Source organism: Ranitomeya imitator, chromosome 3 (genome assembly GCF_032444005.1).
Source record: "Ranitomeya imitator isolate aRanImi1 chromosome 3, aRanImi1.pri, whole genome shotgun sequence".
NCBI lineage: Eukaryota > Metazoa > Chordata > Amphibia > Anura > Dendrobatidae > Ranitomeya > Ranitomeya imitator.
The window spans coordinates 785,299,559-785,316,909 of NC_091284.1; the positions used below are offsets into that span (position 1 = coordinate 785,299,559).

General features: G+C 41.0%; 1 protein-coding gene across 1 annotated transcript in view; it reads right to left on the reverse strand.

Moving 5' to 3' along the window:
- The window catches only part of LOC138672355 (transmembrane 4 L6 family member 1-like), a 51,422-nt gene that overhangs the window by 20,356 nt on the left and 13,715 nt on the right, over positions 1–17,351 (reverse strand). Inside the window, exons 2-3 of the mRNA XM_069760297.1 lie at positions 5,532–5,714; positions 834–899 (exon numbers count right to left, since the gene is read on the reverse strand). Coding sequence (XP_069616398.1) covers positions 834–899; positions 5,532–5,702 — 237 coding nt within the window. The 5' untranslated portion in view covers positions 5,703–5,714. The remainder of the gene's footprint in view (positions 1–833; positions 900–5,531; positions 5,715–17,351) is intronic.

A 17,351-nucleotide genomic window follows, 5' to 3' on the forward strand; every position in this document is an offset into this window, starting at 1 on the left:
CATGTTCTGGCTGCACCGCTGCTTTAGGGACCAGGGGGCGACTTTAATGGACCGGTTAGGGTAAAGTATACAGCTCTGTGTTCACCGCCTTTTTGCTTAAATGCCTCTTGGGGTTTTTTTGATCTATTATGTCATTTGATGTATGTGTGAGCACTTTTTTAGGGCAAACTCACAGCTAGATTTGTAATCTATGTATATGTGTACAGCTTGACTAAACCGTATTTTGACAAATACCAGAACATGCAAAATAGCTGCATTATAGATTTCTTGTGTTATCAAGCGAGCGTCCTTTGCCCAACACCCATATGTATGGGGCGGTCATAGATCTAATAAGAGCCCCCATGAGGATTCCGCCAATCTGCAATAGAAATTTCTTTGTTGTTTCAGATATATGCAGCATCTTTACTATATAATTATTTTGGTGCAAACAAATGTTGATGGCCAGACATATTGTATTTAAACATGGAAGTTTGGATATATCTACTTGTTGGAGTAGTTTTTTAGATGTTTTTAACTGTGTGTAGTACTTTTTGTGTATAAATAAAATTTGATATTTTTTGAAATTATTGATTTGTGGTGTTCCAACCGTTTTTGTGCATGTACTGCTCTTTCCTCTTTATGGTGTATATATTACATGCTTGGTAGTGAACCCACAATATTTATAGCTAAGATTTTTTGGATGGTGCCCACTTCAAAACTTTTTCTTAGATCCAGTGCTCGGACCACCACTGATCGGACATTGAACCTATGGATAGGGGAGGGGACAACTTCCAGCCTTGAGAAAACTCCTTAATGTAATTTCCTGAATGTTAATTAGACATGTTATTTCTTACCCCGCATCTGTTGGCACAGCATCCCTCTCCACCCGCGCCAATCATCATAAATGCTGGTAAGAAAACCTTTAGAAGAAAGGAGAGACATGAGTGTAGACCAAGATCGTAGGATGTCTCCACATGTGCAGAAATGGCCATGTCTTTGTGGCCACGTAGAACCCCAAGCCTGACCAACCACATTAAATGCATACATTTTCGTGGTCAAAGAAAGACAGATGCTCTCGGTGAAAATGAGCTTAATGACGGATTCTCGCTCGACTCGTTCTGAATGCAGAAATATTCAAGGAAACAAGGAGCCTCTAAATGTGCAAAGGGTGCACTTTTATATTTAAAACCCAACTGCAAAAACAATGTTTAGCCTGCATTTAAGTAAAAAAGAAGAAAACTTATAAGCTGAATTGAATGGCTTTTTTGAGCTTTACAAGCACTGAATTTATCAAGACCGACATTTGATAAGCTAGTCTTGATCTAAAAACCTGCTAAAGTGATGACCTAAAGTGATTAACAGGCTGACGCTGCAAATTTCCATTGAGTGTTGACTTCAATTGTGCCAAATGGTAAATAACTTGTGAGGGAATTTGTTGTCAGAAAATGTCAAAAACGGTTTACTTTTTTAAAATCTTTTATGTATTGTTTTAATAATTTTGTTGTTCCTTTTATTTTTTATATCACTAACACAAAAATGTTCACATTTTCAACCTAATCACCAGATGTAATATTTGAGTCCTACTTCCTGTTCTTTACATGGAAATTAGCAGCATTAGACAAAAGCCATTGTGAATGGAGGAGGTGAGCTGTGACATCATCTAATATAATGGTGGATCCTGTGTGATCTACTGTATATAGAGGTGTTATCAGTCATTGTACAGGAGGAGGAGGTGAGCTGTGACATCACCAATTGTGAATGGTAGATCCTGTGTTATCTACTGTATATAGAGGTGTTATCAGTCATTGTACAGGAGGAGGAGGTGAGCTGTGACATCACCAATTGTGAATGGTAGATCCTGTGTTACCTACTGTATATAGAGGTGTTATCAGTCTTTGTACAGGAGGAGGAGGAGGTGAGCTGTGTCATTACCTATTGTGAATGGTGGATCCTGTGTTACCTACTGTATATAGAGGTGTTAACAGTCATTGTACAGGAGGAGGAGGTGAGCTGTGACATCACCTATTGTGAATGGTGGATCCTGTGTTATCTACTGTGTAAAGAGGAGTTATCAGTCATTGTACAGGAGGAGGAGGTGAGCTGTGACATAACCTATTGTGAATGGTGGATCCTGTGTTATCTACTGTATATAGTGGTGTTATCAGTCATTATACAGGAGGAGGAGGTGAGCTGTAACATAACCTATTGTGAATGGTGGATCCTGTGTTATCTACTGTATATAGAGGTGTTATCAGTCATTGTACAGGAGGAGGGGGTGAGCTGTGAAATCACCTACTGTGAATGGTGGGTCCTGTGTATTCTACTGTATATAGAGGTGTTATCAGTCATTGTACAGGAGGGGGAGGTGAGCTGTGATACCACCTATTGTTAATGGTGGATCCTGTGTTATCTACTGTATATAGAGGTGTTATCAGTCATTGTACAGGAGGAGGAGGTGAGCTGTGACATCACCTATTGTGAATGGTGGATCCTGTGTTATCTACTGTATATAGTGGTGTTATCAGTCATTATACAGGAGGAGGAGGTGAGCTGTGACATCACCTATTGTTAATGGTGGATCCTGTGTTATCTACTGTATATAGAGGTGTTATCAGTCATTGTACAGGAGGAGGAGGTGAGCTGTGACATCACCTATTGTGAATGGTGGATCCTGTGTTATCTACTGTATATAGTGGTGTTATCAGTCATTGTACAGGAGGAGGAAGTGAGCTGTGACATCACCTATTGTGAATGGTGGATCCTGTGTTATCTACTGTACATAGAGGTATTATCTGTCATTGTACAGGAGGAGGAGGTGAGCTGTAACATAACCTATTGTGAATGGTGGATCCTGTGTTATCTACTGTATATAGAGGTGTTATCAGTCATTGTACATGAGGAGGGGGTGAGCTGTGAAATCACTTACTGTGAATGGTGGGTCCTGTGTATTCTACTGTATATAGAGGTGTTATCAGTCATTGTACAGGAGGGGGAGGTGAGCTGTGACAGCACCTATTGTGAATGGTGGATCCTGTGTTATCTACTGTATATAAAGGTGTTATCAGTCATTGTACAGGAGGGGGAGGTGAGCTGTGACATCACCTATTGTGAATGGTGGATCCTGTGTTATCTACTGTATATAAAGGTGTTATCAGTCATTGTACAGGAGGGGGAGGTGAGCTGTGACATCACCTATTGTGAATGATGGATCCTGTGTTATCTACTGTATATAAAGGTGTTATCAGTCATTGTACAGGAGGAGGAGGTGAGCTGTGACATCACCTATTGTGAATAGTGGATCCAGTGTTATCTACTGTATATAGAGGAGTTATCAGTCATTGTACAGGAGGAAGTGATCTGTGACATCACCTATTGTGAATGGTGGATCCTGTGTTATCTACTGTATATAGAGGTGTTATCAGTCATTGTACAGGGGGAGGAGGTGAGCTGTGACATCACCTATTGTGAATGGTGGATTTTGGGTTATCTACTGTATTTAGAGGTGTTATCAGTCATTGTACAGGGGGAGGAGGTGAGCTGTGACATCACCTATTGTGAATGGTGGATCCTGTGTTATCTACTGTATATAGAGGGGTTATCAGTCATTGTACAGAAGGAGGAGGTGAGCTGTGACATCACCTATTGTGAATGTTGGATCCTGTGTAACCTACGGAATATAGAGGTGTTATCAGTCATTATACAGGAGGAAGAGGTGAGCTGTGACATCATCTATTGTGAATGGTGGATCCTGTGTAACCTACCGAATATAGAGGTGTTATCAGTCATTATACAGGAGGAGGAGGTGAGCTGTGACATCATCTATTGTGAATGGTGGATCCTGTGTAACCTACGGGATATAGAGGTGTTATCAGTCATTGTGCAGGAGGAGGAGTTGAGCTGTGACAATAAAAAGACATTGTCAATAAGATGACACTAAAACAAGTATGTAGACACTGTTATATAGACATTATATTACTCACAATCTTATGCAAGTATCATTAGATACTGAATGACCTTCTGACAGCAAAACGTAATGGTGACCACTCTCTGCTCATTCTTCTCGACCTTTCTGCAGCTTTTGACACTGTTGACCACCCTCTCCTTCTCTCTAGGCTCCAGTCACTTGGCATTAAGGACACTGCTCTCTCCTGGTTCTACTCCTATCTTTCCGACCGCTCCTTCAGTGTTCTGTTCTCTGGCTCCACTTCATCTCCTCTTCCTCTCACTGTTGGGGTACCTCAGGGCTCAGTCCTTGGCCCCCTTCTGTTCTCTCTCTACACGGCCCCAATTGGACAGACCATCAGCAGATTTGGCTTTCAGTACCATCTTTATGCCGACGACACACAACTATATACGTCATCCCCTGACCTTATCCCCGCTGTACTACAGAATGCCACTGACTGTCTGTCCGCAGTCTCCAACATCATGTCCGCTCTCTATCTGAAACTCAACCTCTCCAAAACTGAACTTCTTCTGCTCCCACCATCTACTAACCTCCCTAAATCTGACATTTCCCTCTCCGTGGTTGGCACCATAATAACACCCCGGCAGCAGGCACGCTGTCTGGGTGTTATGTTTGACTCCGATCTCTCCTTCACCTCCCATATACAATCTCTTGCCCGCTCGTGCCGCTTACACCTAAAGAACATCTCTAGAATCCGCCCTTTTCTCACCATGGAGACAGCTAAAACCCTCACGGTCGCCCTTATCCACTCCCGCCTGGACTACTGTAACGCTCTATTAATTGGCCTCCCCCTCACTCGACTTTCCCCTCTCCAGTCCATCCTTAATGCAGCAGCCAGGGTCGTCCATCTGGCTAATCGTTACTCGGACGCGTCCGCTCTTCGCCAGTCGTTACACTGGCTGCCCATTCATTACAGGATACAATTCAAAGTACTTGTTCTCACCCACAAAGCTCTCCACAGTGCGGCACCCCCTTACATCTCCTCCCTCATTTCTGTCTATCAGCCTAACAGACCACTGCGCTCTGCAAATGACTTTCGGCTAACCTCTGCACTAATCCGTACCTCCCACTCCCGACTCCAAGACTTCTCCCGTGCTGCGCCAATCCTCTCGAATGCTCTACCCCAAGATATTAGGACCATCCATAATTTGCATAGTTTTAGGCGCTCGCTCAAAACACATTTGTTCAGAGCGGCCTATCACGTTCACTAATCAAAGTTATGTTATGTTTGTGTGTGTGTAGCCCATTCACTATCCCCATCTATTCCCCAACCCCTGAAGATGGCTGGACCATCATTGTAAATACATCATTGTAAATACACACCTGTACTTTTTATCTCCCCCACCTCATTGTAGATTGTAAGCTCTCACGAGCAGGGTCGTCTTATTTTGCTTTAATTATTGTATTGTTAACGTTGTTACTTATGACTTTTGTGTTTGAAACTGTTAAACTGTAAAGCGCTGCGGAATATGTTGGCGCTATATAAATAAAGATTATTATTATTATTATTATTATTATTATTATTATAGTGCAATGATATTCTTTAATACCATATATCTCAGGTTATAAATATGATGTACTGACTCACCAATAATCCAGCCCCAACAATTCCATGGAAAAACCAGACAAAATCTGTAATCTGTTCCACTTCTAGGATTTTTCCATTTGGGAAGTACAGGAGAAGATTTGCAATTATAGCGCAAACTCCCAATGGGAATAATGCTTTGCCAATAAACTTTGCACATTTCCCTGTACACATGGTCAGGTGAGACTGCAACGACAGATAAAATGTATTATTGTAAGTGATTTATGAAGGCTATGGATGATATTAGATGATATTAGATACATTTTACGAACTCTACTTAGAAAATTACTATTATATTACTGACCCTTTGCACAAGAATTAAACTACTATAATACTGTCCAAATGTACAGGAATATATTTACAATCATCCTGCCCCCTATGTACAAGAATAAAACTACTGTAATACTTCCCCCTATTTACAAGAATAGAACTACTTTAACACTGCTCCAATATACAAGAATATAACTACTACAATACTGTCCCAAATAGAAAGGAATACAACTACTATAATATTGCCCCAATGTACAAGGATAAAACTACTATAATACTGCCCCTATGTACAAGAATATAACTACTATAATACTGCCCCTATGTACAAGAATATAACTACTATAATACTGCCCCTATGTACAAGAATAGAACTACTTTAACACTGCTCCAATATACAAGAATATAACTACTACAATACTGTCCCAAATAGAAAGGAATACAACTACTATAATATTGCCCCAATGTACAAGGATAAAACTACTATAATACTGCCCCTATGTACAAGAATATAACTACTATAATACTGCCCCTATGTACAAGAATATAACTACTATAATACTGCCCCTATGTACAAGAATATAACTACTATGATACTACCCCTATGTGCAAGAATATATCTGCTATAATACTGCTCCTATGTACAACAATATAACTACTACCAGGGATTCAAGCTTGAGGAGGCTAAAAACCAGGGATTCAAGCTTAAGGAGGCTAATTTGCATATTCCAGGTGCCTTCTGGGAAAAGCGAAGTCTCCCTAAGCTAGAAGATCGTTGGGTACAGCCGGGACCAGCTGCTTGGAAAGCATCGCCAAACCGCGCGCCTTAAGGCGCGCGAATTTTTGCCTGTAGGATATTATTGCAAGAGAGCTTGGCTGAGTAGATTACACAAGAAGGAAAACACACAGCAAGTCAGCAGGATCTAGGAGCAACATGGCAGATGTGACAACCTACATGGTGAGCTGCAGCATGTGCTACATGTTCACGGATCGACCAGAAGAAGAATCCAATTTCACCTGTCAGAAGTGTAGACTAGTGGCCCTTTTAGAAGAAAAGGTGCGGGGTCTGGAAGAAAGAATAGCAACTTTGAAACTCATCAAAGAGAATGAAGACTTTCTAGACAGAACAGAAGCATCTCTACTGGTCACAGAAGGTGCAAAAAGTGTCAGAGAACCTCCAAAAGCAGATGAGTGGAAGCATGTGACCAAAAGAAGCAAGAAGACCATGGAGAAATCACCAACCACACAACTGAAGAACCGATATCAAATCTTTGTAGAGGATGAAGATGGCACACCTAAGAATGAAGCAATACCAGCAAGCAAAAAAGAAAAGGGCACACAGCAACAAGTGACAGCAAAAAGTACAGCCAAGAAGCAACGAAGAGTGGTGGTGGTGGGAGACTCACTACTGAGAGGCACAGAAGCAGCCATCTGCAGACCGGACATAACTGCAAGAGAAGTATGCTGCCTTCCAGGTGCGATGATCAAGGATGTGACCGATAGGATACCAAAGCTCTTCAGCTCCAAGGACGTTCACCCATTTCTTCTGATACATGTTGGCACCAATGACACGGCAAGGAAAGACCTACCGACAATCTGCAAAGACTTTGAAGAGTTGGGGAAGAAAGTAAAGGAACTGGATGCACAGGTAGTTTTTTCTTCTATCCTTCCAGTAGACGGGCATGGCACTAGGAGATGGAACAGGATCCTTGATGCAAACAACTGGCTAAGACGATGGTGCAGACAACAAGGATTCGGATTCCTGGACCACAGTGTGAATTACTGGTACGATGGACTCCTCGCCAGAGATGGACTACACCTCAACAAACCTGGGAAACACACATTCGCCAGAAGACTCGCTACACTCATCAGGAGGGCGTTAAACTAGAAGAAGAGGGGACGGGAAGAAAAACATTAGACTTGAACAAAGAAGACCCAGGAAAACATACTCAGATGGGAGGTAAGAACATTTCTAAAGCAATCCACAGCGAGGAGATTGGAACAAAACAAAATCCTCTAAACTGCATGCTCGCAAACGCCAGAAGCCTGACAAACAAGATGGAAGAACTAGAAGCAGAAATATCTACAGGTAATTTTGACATAGTGGGAATAACCGAGACATGGTTAGATGAAAGCTATGACTGGGCAGTTAACTTACAGGGTTACAGTCTGTTTAGAAAGGATCGTAAAAATCGGAGAGGAGGAGGGGTTTGTCTCTATGTAAAGTCTTGTCTAAAGTCCACTTTAAGGGAGGATATTAGCGAAGGAAATGAGGATGTCGAGTCCATATGGGTCGAAATTCATGGAGGGAAAAATGGTAACAAAATTCTCATTGGGGTCTGTTACAAACCCCCAAATATAACAGAAACCATGGAAAGTCTACTTCTAAAGCAGATAGATGAAGCTGCAACCCATAATGAGGTCCTGGTTATGGGGGACTTTAACTACCCGGATATTAACTGGGAAACAGAAACCTGTGAAACCCATAAAGGCAACAGGTTTCTGCTAATAACCAAGAAAAATTATCTTTCACAATTGGTGCAGAATCCAACCAGAGGAGCAGCACTTTTAGACCTAATACTATCTAATAGACCTGACAGAATAACAAATCTGCAGGTGGTTGGGCATCTAGGAAATAGCGACCACAATATTGTACAGTTTCACCTGTCTTTCACTAGGAGCACTTGTCAGGGAGTCACAAAAACACTGAACTTTAGGAAGGCAAAGTTTGACCAGCTTAGAGATGCCCTTAATCTGGTAGACTGGGACAATATCCTCAGAAATAAGAATACAGATAATAAATGGGAAATGTTTAAGAACATCCTAAATAGGCAGTGTAAGCGGTTTATACCTTGTGGGAATAAAAGGACTAGAAATAGGAAAAACCCAATGTGGCTAAACAAAGAAGTAAGACAGGCAATTAACAGTAAAAAGAAAGCATTTGCACTACTAAAGCAAGATGGCACCATTGAAGCTCTAAAAAACTATAGGGAGAAAAATACTTTATCTAAAAAACTAATTAAAGCTGCCAAAAAGGAAACAGAGAAGCACATTGCTAAGGAGAGTAAAACTAATCCCAAACTGTTCTTCAACTATATCAATAGTAAAAGAATAAAAGCTGAAAATGTAGGCCCCTTAAAAAATAGTGAGGAAAGAATGGTTGTAGATGACGAGGAAAAAGCTAACATATTAAACACCTTCTTCTCCACGGTATTCACGGTGGAAAATGAAATGCTAGGTGAAATCCCAAGAAACAATGAAAACCCTATATTAAGGGTCACCAATCTAACCCAAGAAGAGGTGCGAAATCGGCTAAATAAGATTAAAATAGATAAATCTCCGGGTCCGGATGGCATACACCCACGAGTACTAAGGGAACTAAGTAATGTAATAGATAAACCATTATTTCTTATTTTTAGGGACTCTATAGCGACAGGATCTGTTCGGCAGGACTGGCGCATAGCAAATGTGGTGCCAATATTCAAAAAGGGCTCTAAAAGTGAACCTGGAAATTATAGGCCAGTAAGTCTAACCTCTATTGTTGGTAAAATATTTGAAGGGTTTCTGAGGGATGTTATTCTGGATGATCTCAATGAGAATAACTGTTTAACTCCATATCAGCATGGGTTTATGAGAAATCGCTCCTGTCAAACCAATCTAATCAGTTTTTATGAAGAGGTAAGCTATAGGCTGGACCACGGTGAGTCATTGGACGTGGTAAATCTCGATTTTTCCAAAGCGTTTGATACCGTGCCGCACAAGAGGTTGGTACACAAAATGAGAATGCTTGGTCTGGGGGAAAATGTGTGTAAATGGGTTAGTAACTGGCTTAGTGATAGAAAGCAGAGGGTGGTTATAAATGGTATAGTCTCTAACTGGGTTGCTGTGACCAGTGGGGTACCGCAGGGGTCAGTATTGGGACCTGTTCTCTTCAACATATTCATTAATGATCTGGTAGAAGGTTTACACAGTAAAATATCGATATTTGCAGATGATACAAAACTATGTAAAGCAGTTAATACAAGAGAAGATAGTATTCTGCTACAGATGGATCTGGATAAGTTGGAAACTTGGGCTGAAAGGTGGCAGATGAGGTTTAACAATGATAAATGTAAGGTTATACACATGGGAAGAAGGAATCAATATCACCATTACACACTGAATGGGAAACCACTGGGTAAATCTGACAGGGAGAAGGACTTGGGGATCCTAGTTAATGATAAACTTACCTGGAGCAGCCAGTGCCAGGCAGCAGCTGCCAAGGCAAACAGGATCATGGGGTGCATTAAAAGAGGTCTGGATACACATGATGAGAGCATTATACTGCCTCTGTACAAATCCCTAGTTAGACCGCACATGGAGTACTGTGTCCAGTTTTGGGCACCGGTGCTCAGGAAGGATATAATGGAACTAGAGAAAGTACAAAGGAGGGCAACAAAATTAATAAAGGGGATGGGAGAACTACAATACCCAGACAGATTAGCGAAATTAGGATTATTTAGTCTAGAAAAAAGACGACTGAGGGGCGATCTAATAACCATGTATAAGTATATAAGGGGACAATACAAATATCTCGCTGAGGATCTGTTTATACCAAGGAAGGTGACGGGCACAAGGGGGCATTCTTTGCGTCTGGAGGAGAGAAGGTTTTTCCACCAACATAGAAGAGGATTCTTTACTGTTAGGGCAGTGAGAATCTGGAATTGCTTGCCTGAGGAGGTGGTGATGGCGAACTCAGTCGAGGGGTTCAAGAGAGGCCTGGATGTCTTCCTGGAGCAGAACAATATTGTATCATACAATTATTAGGTTCTGTAGAAGGACGTAGATCTGGGTATTTATTATGATGGAATATAGGCTGAACTGGATGGACAAATGTCTTTTTTCGAATTTACTAACTATGTTACTATGTTACTATGTTACTATAATACTGCCCATGTGTACAAGAATATAACTACTATAATTCTGGCCCCTATGTTCAAGAATATAATTACTATAATACTGCTCCTATGTACAAGAATACAGTATAACTACTATAACACTAACCCATGTGAGCAACAATATAACTACTATAATACTGCCCCCTATGTTCAAGAATATAACTACTATAATATTCCCCCATGTACAAGAATATAACTACTATAATGCTGCCCTTATGTTCAAGAATATAACTACTATATTGCCCCATGTGTACATGAATACAACTACTATAATACTCCCCCTATGTACAAAGAATATAATTGCTATAATACTGCCCCATGTTCAAGAATATAACTACTATAATACTGCCAATGTGTACATGAATATAGCTACTATAGTACTGCTCCTACATACAAGAATATAACTACTGTAATACTGCCCCTATGTACAAGAATATAGCTACATAATACTGCTTCAATGTACATGAATATAACTACTATAATACTGTCCCTATTTACAAGAATATAACTAATATAATACATCACTTTATCTACAAGAATATAGCTACTATAATACTGCTCCTATGTACAAGAATATAACTACTATAATACTGCTCCTATGTACAAGAATATAACTACTGTACTGCCCCATGTGTACATGAATACAACTAGTATAATACTCCCTCTATGTACAAGAATATAACTGCTATAATACTGCCCCATGTTCAAGAATATAACTACTATAATACTGCTCCCTATGTTCTACAATATAACTACTATAATACTGCCCATGTTTACAAGAATATAACTACTATAATACTGTCCCTTTGTACAATAATATACTATAATTCTGATCCTATGTACAAGTATATAACTTTTATAATACTGTCCCCTATCTTCAAGAATATAACTACCTCATATACTCGAGTATAAGCCGACCTGAGTATAAGCCGAGACTCCTAATTTTGCCACAAAAAAACTGGGAAAACTTAATGACTCGAGTATAAGCCTAGGGTGGGAAATGCAGCAGCTACTGGTAAATTTCAAAAATTAAAAATAGATACCAATAAAAGTAAAATTAATTGAGACATCAGTAGGTTAAGTGTTTTTGAATATCCATATTGAATTAGGAGCCCCATATAATGCTCCATAAAGTTCATGATGGGCCCCATAAGATGCTCCTTATTAAAATATGCCCCATATAATGCTGCACAAAGGTTAATAATGGCCCCATAAGATGCTCCATAGAAACATTTGCCCCATACAATGCTGTAGAAAGGTTGATTATGGCCCCATAAGATGCACCATAGATTATGCACCATACAATTTGGCATAAAGGTTGATGGCCCCATAAGATGCTCCATAGATTATGCCCCATACAATGCGGTATAAAGGTTGATGGCCCCATAAGATGCTCCATAGATTATGCTCCATACAATTAGGCTTAAAGGTTGATGGCCCCATAAGATGCACCATAGATTATGCCCCATAAGATGCTCCATACATTATGCCCCATATGCTGCGATATTCACCTGTCCTCGTTCCACCGCTGCACGCCACTCTGTCTACCGGCACTGACTGTTCAGGCAGAGGGCAGCACACACTAAAAACGTCATTGCGCCCTCTGACCTGAACAGTCACAGCTGGAGGAGGCGGAAGACGGAACGGGGTCAGGTGAATATCTCACCCTCCCCCGTTATACTCACCTGCTCCGGCGCGGTCCCTGGCAGCTTCTCACTGTCAGATGGTCTTCGGGACCCGGCAGCTTCTTCCTATGTTCAGCTGTCACGTACCGCTCATTAAAGTAATGAATATGCATCCATATTCATTACTTTAATGAGCGGTACCACGTGACAGCTGAACACAGGAAGAGCTGCCGGTGCCCGGAGACCATCGGACATGCAGGGACCGCACCAGGAGCTGGTGAGTATGTGATAGCCCCTGGCCCCCCTCCCCCGCCGACCACCTGGGACAACGACTCGAGTATAAGCCGAGAGGGGGACTTTCAGCCTAAAAAAATGGTCTGAAAATCTCTGCTTATACTCGATTATATACGGTACTATAATACTGCCCCGTTGTACAACAATATAACTACTATAATACTGCCCCTATGTATAAGAATATAACTACCGTAATATTGCCTCCTTTGTTGTGCAGTGTCTGGTATTCTACCAGCCTTTATGGAGCAAAAATGCAATCAATACTTTATGACAGCGTGATTTATCCTGATTATTTTTTATTTTCTGTAATTAAATATTAATGTAGACATCTATGAATGGATTTCCTGATCTCAGTACATTGATGTCAGACCCAGAGACATCTGTTACCTGTTATGTAAATGTTTTCTCAGCTTGCAGTTTTTTTTCTACAGATTTTTGACTTGTTTATATGTCTGAGTATAATGAATTATGTTTAGCTTTTAGACATTTTAGGGAATTTCTGCATGGCCTTTCAAATAAATTGTCTTTCTTTTATAAGCGTACACTTGAAGTCCAGCAAGGAGAGAACTTGTCCCGTCAGTGCCTCATCTATCAAAAGCATACAGAACGGTGGCTTAAATGCGAAACTGTGCTCAGATCCTTGGAAAATATACCGTACCTCCATTTTTCACAAATCTGTTATATTCAATGGAGCTCTTCACATGAGCAGGTCATGTCCACAGTTTACAGACTGGTCCAATAGTATAAACTCTCATTTCAACTTAGCTAAAGAGGTTCTCAAATAAACTACTCACAGTACACCTGCTACCTGGCTATTGGAAGCAGTCATGAGAATGTGGACCCCAAAGTCCACTGTGTGAATAGAGTTGCTTAAAGGGGTTGTCCACAACTTTGACAACCCCTTCTCATTCCTCATGTTTGGCCCCGTTAACCCCTTTACCCCCACCCCCCAAGCCAGTTTTCACCTTCATGACCAGGCCAAATTTTACAATTCTGACCAGTGTCACTTTATGTGGTCCTAACTCTGGAACGCTTCAGTCCCACTGATTCTGAGACTTTTTTTCGTGACATATTGTACTTCATGAGAGCGGTAACATTTGTTTGAAATGACTTGAGTTTATTTGTGAAAAAATCAGAAATTTGTCAAAAATTTAGAAAATTTAGCAATTTTCAAAATTTAAATTTTTATGCACTTAAACCAGAGATATACAGTATGTCACACAAAATAGTTAATAAATAACACTTCCCACTTGTATAGTTTACATCAGCACAATTTCTAAACATAATTTTCTTTTGCTAGCAAGTTAGAAAGGTTAAAAGTTGACCAGCAATTTCTTATTTTTCCAGCAAAATTTACAAAACCATTTTTTATGGATCACATCACATTTCAAGTGACTTTGATGGTCTTATATGACAGAAAATACCCAAAAGTGACACCATTCTAAAAGCTGCATCCCTCAAAGTACTCAAAACCACATTCAATAAGTTTGTTAACCCCTTAAGTGTTTTATAGTAATTAATGGAATGTAGAAGAAAAAAATTAACATTTTACTTTTTTCACAAAAATTTTAAGTTAGACCCCATTTTTTTATTTTCACAAGGGTATCAGGAGAAAATGGACCTCAAAATTTGTTGTACAATTTCTTTTGAGTATACTGCTATCCCATATGTGGGGGGAAATGACTGTTTAGGCGGACAGCAGGGCTCGTAAGGTAAGGAGCGCCATTGGACTTTTGGAGCGCAAAATTGTCTTGAATCATTAACAGATGCCATGTTACCTTTTGAAAACCCCTGATGTGTCAAAACAGTGGAAACCTGAAACAAGTGACCCCAGTTTGAAAACTAGACCCCTCAAGGAATGTATCTAGATGTGTAATGACCACCTTGAACCCCTGAGTGCTTCACAGAAATTTATAAAATTGAGCCATAAAAATAAAAACATCACATTTTTTCCTACAAAAATGTTCTTTTATCCCCAAATATTTTGTTTTCACAACGGTAACAGGAGAAAATGGACCCCAAAATATGTTGTGCAATTTTTCCTGAGTGCGCCAATACCACACATGTGGGGAAAACTACTGTTTGGGTGCATGGCAGGGCTGAAGGGAAGGAGCGCCATTGGACTTTTAAAGTGCAAAATTGTCTGAAATCATTAGCGGATGCCATGTCACATTTGGGGAGCCCATGATGTGCCTAAACAGTGGAAACCCACCACAAGTGGCCCCATTTTGGAAACTAGACTCCTCAAAAAATGTATCTAGATTTGTTGTGAGAACCTTGAACCCCCGAGTGCTTCACAGAAGTTTATAACGTAGAGCCGCGAAAATAAAAACACTCTTTTCCCACAAAAATGTTCTTTTAGACCCAATTTTTTATTTTCACAAGGGTAACAGGAGTAAATAGACCCCAATATATGTTGTTAAATTTCCCCTGAGTATGTCGATGCCCCATATGTAGGGAAAAACTACTGTTTGGCAGGGCTCAGAAGGGAAGGAGCGTCATTGGACTTTCGGAGCTCAAAATGGTCTGGAATCAATGTTCCTAAACAGTGGAAAACCCCCACAAGTTACCCCATTTTGGAAACTAGACTCCTCAAGTAATTTATCTAGACAAGGTGAGCACCTTGAGCCTACAGGTGTTTCACAGAATTTGAAATGGAAAAAAAAAATATTTTTCCTACAAAATTTTGTTTTAGACCCACTTTTTTCATTTTCACAAGGGTAGCAGGAGAAAATGGACCCCAATTTCTCCTGAGTACACCAATAGCCCATATGTGCAAAGCGCAGAAGGGAAGAAGCGGCATATTGAAGTTCAGATTTTACTGGAATGGTTTGAGGGTGCCATGTCACATTGGTAGAGCCCCTGACGTGCCAAAACAGCAGAAACCCCCAGAAGTGACCTCATTTTACAAACTACACCCCAAATACATTCATCTAGAGGTGCAGTGATCATATTAATACCACGGGTGCATCACAGAATTTTATTCAATTGAGCAGTGAAGTAAGAGTAATTTACATTTTTGTTCACAATGTTGTTTTAGCCCCAAGTTTTTAATTTTTCTAAGGGCTAAAAAGGAAAAAATGGACCCCAGTTTGTAGTAAAATTTTCTCCTTATTGTGGCAATGCCCTGCATGTAATGGGGAAATACTTTTCAGGCACAGTACAAAGCTCAGAAAGGAAAGAATTCCATATTATAGAGCAGATTTTACTCTTGTGATTGGTGGGTGCCATGACCCAGTGAGAGAGCCCCTGAGGTGCCAGAACAGCAAAACCGCCAAAATAAGTGACCACATTTTACAAACTACAACTCTCAATGAATTCATCTTGGGGTGCAGTGATCATATTGACACAACGTGCTTTATGCCATTGGGCAGTGAGGAAAAAATAATTACATTTTTACCATCAAAATGTAGTTTTAGCCCCAGATTTTCCATTTTCTACTGGTGAAGTGACGATTTTGACTTCATGGGTGTTTTCTAGAAACAAGCAGTAGTGGATATTGCAGAGTGAAAATTGCAAACTGCCATTGTAGTGCCCAGTACGTTTTAGTCCCCAGTACGTTGTGGTGCCCAGCTTGTGCTTACGGAGACACCTATGTGTAAATTAGGCGTGCCCTCATCGCTCCTGGCAGTGAGTCACGGGTGTCAGCTAAGATATCAGCTGATCACTCAGCAGCTTGAGATTTTGGTTTTTGCTTTTATCCTAAGTCATGTGACAAGGCTCCCTCGAGAATCGATATTGACTATTTAGGATTGTTACCTTCCTATAGGTGGCACTAGAGTTCTAGTTCTCTTCCTCGCTGAAGAGACAATTTCCATTAGGATGTGAAAGGGCAGTGATTATTCACCAAGGGATCCTGATTCCCAGGTAAATGCTGCCTAGTGGAATTCAATTATGCCTGTTAGCAAAGATGTAGCAGAAGGAAATGTGTGCTGCCAGTGTTTGCACAGATCGTGTAACTCTTTACTTGCCATGGTCAATGGCTTCCTCTTATCACTCCATAGGCTCCCTGCAGTGCACTACAGGGAGCAGACGATTTCTATGGTACTGGAAACCTGAAGATAATTTCCAAGTCTGCCATAAATCAAAGCTTAACAGATTGTGCCTGAGACATGACCTATTAGGCATCCTATCAGTGTAAAGGTACCGTCACACTAAGCGACGCTGCAGCGATACCGACAACGATGTCGATCGCTGCAGCGTCGCTGTCTGGTCGCTGGAGAGCTGTCACACAGACAGCTCTCCAGCGACCAATGATGCCGGTAACCAGGGTAAACATCAGGTTACTAAGCGCAGGGCCGCGTTTAGTAACCCGATGTTTACCCTGGTTACCAGCGTAAACGTAAAAAAACAAACACTACATACTTACATTCCGCTGTCTGTCCCCTGGCGTTCTGCTTTCCTGCACTGTGTAAGCACAGCGGCCGGAAAGCAGAGCGGTGACGTCACCGCTGTGCTCTGCTTACCGGCTGGCCGGCGCTCACAGTGCAGAGAAGCACAGCGAGGGACAGGGGGACAGACAGTGGAAGGTAAGTATGTAGTGGTTGTTTTTTTTTACTTTTACGCTGGTAACCAGGGTAAACATCGGGTTACTAAGCGCGGCCCTGCGCTTAGTAACCCGATGTTTACCCTGGTTACCAGTGAAGACATCGCTGAATCGGCGTCACACACGCCGATTCAGCGATGTCTGCAGGGAGTCC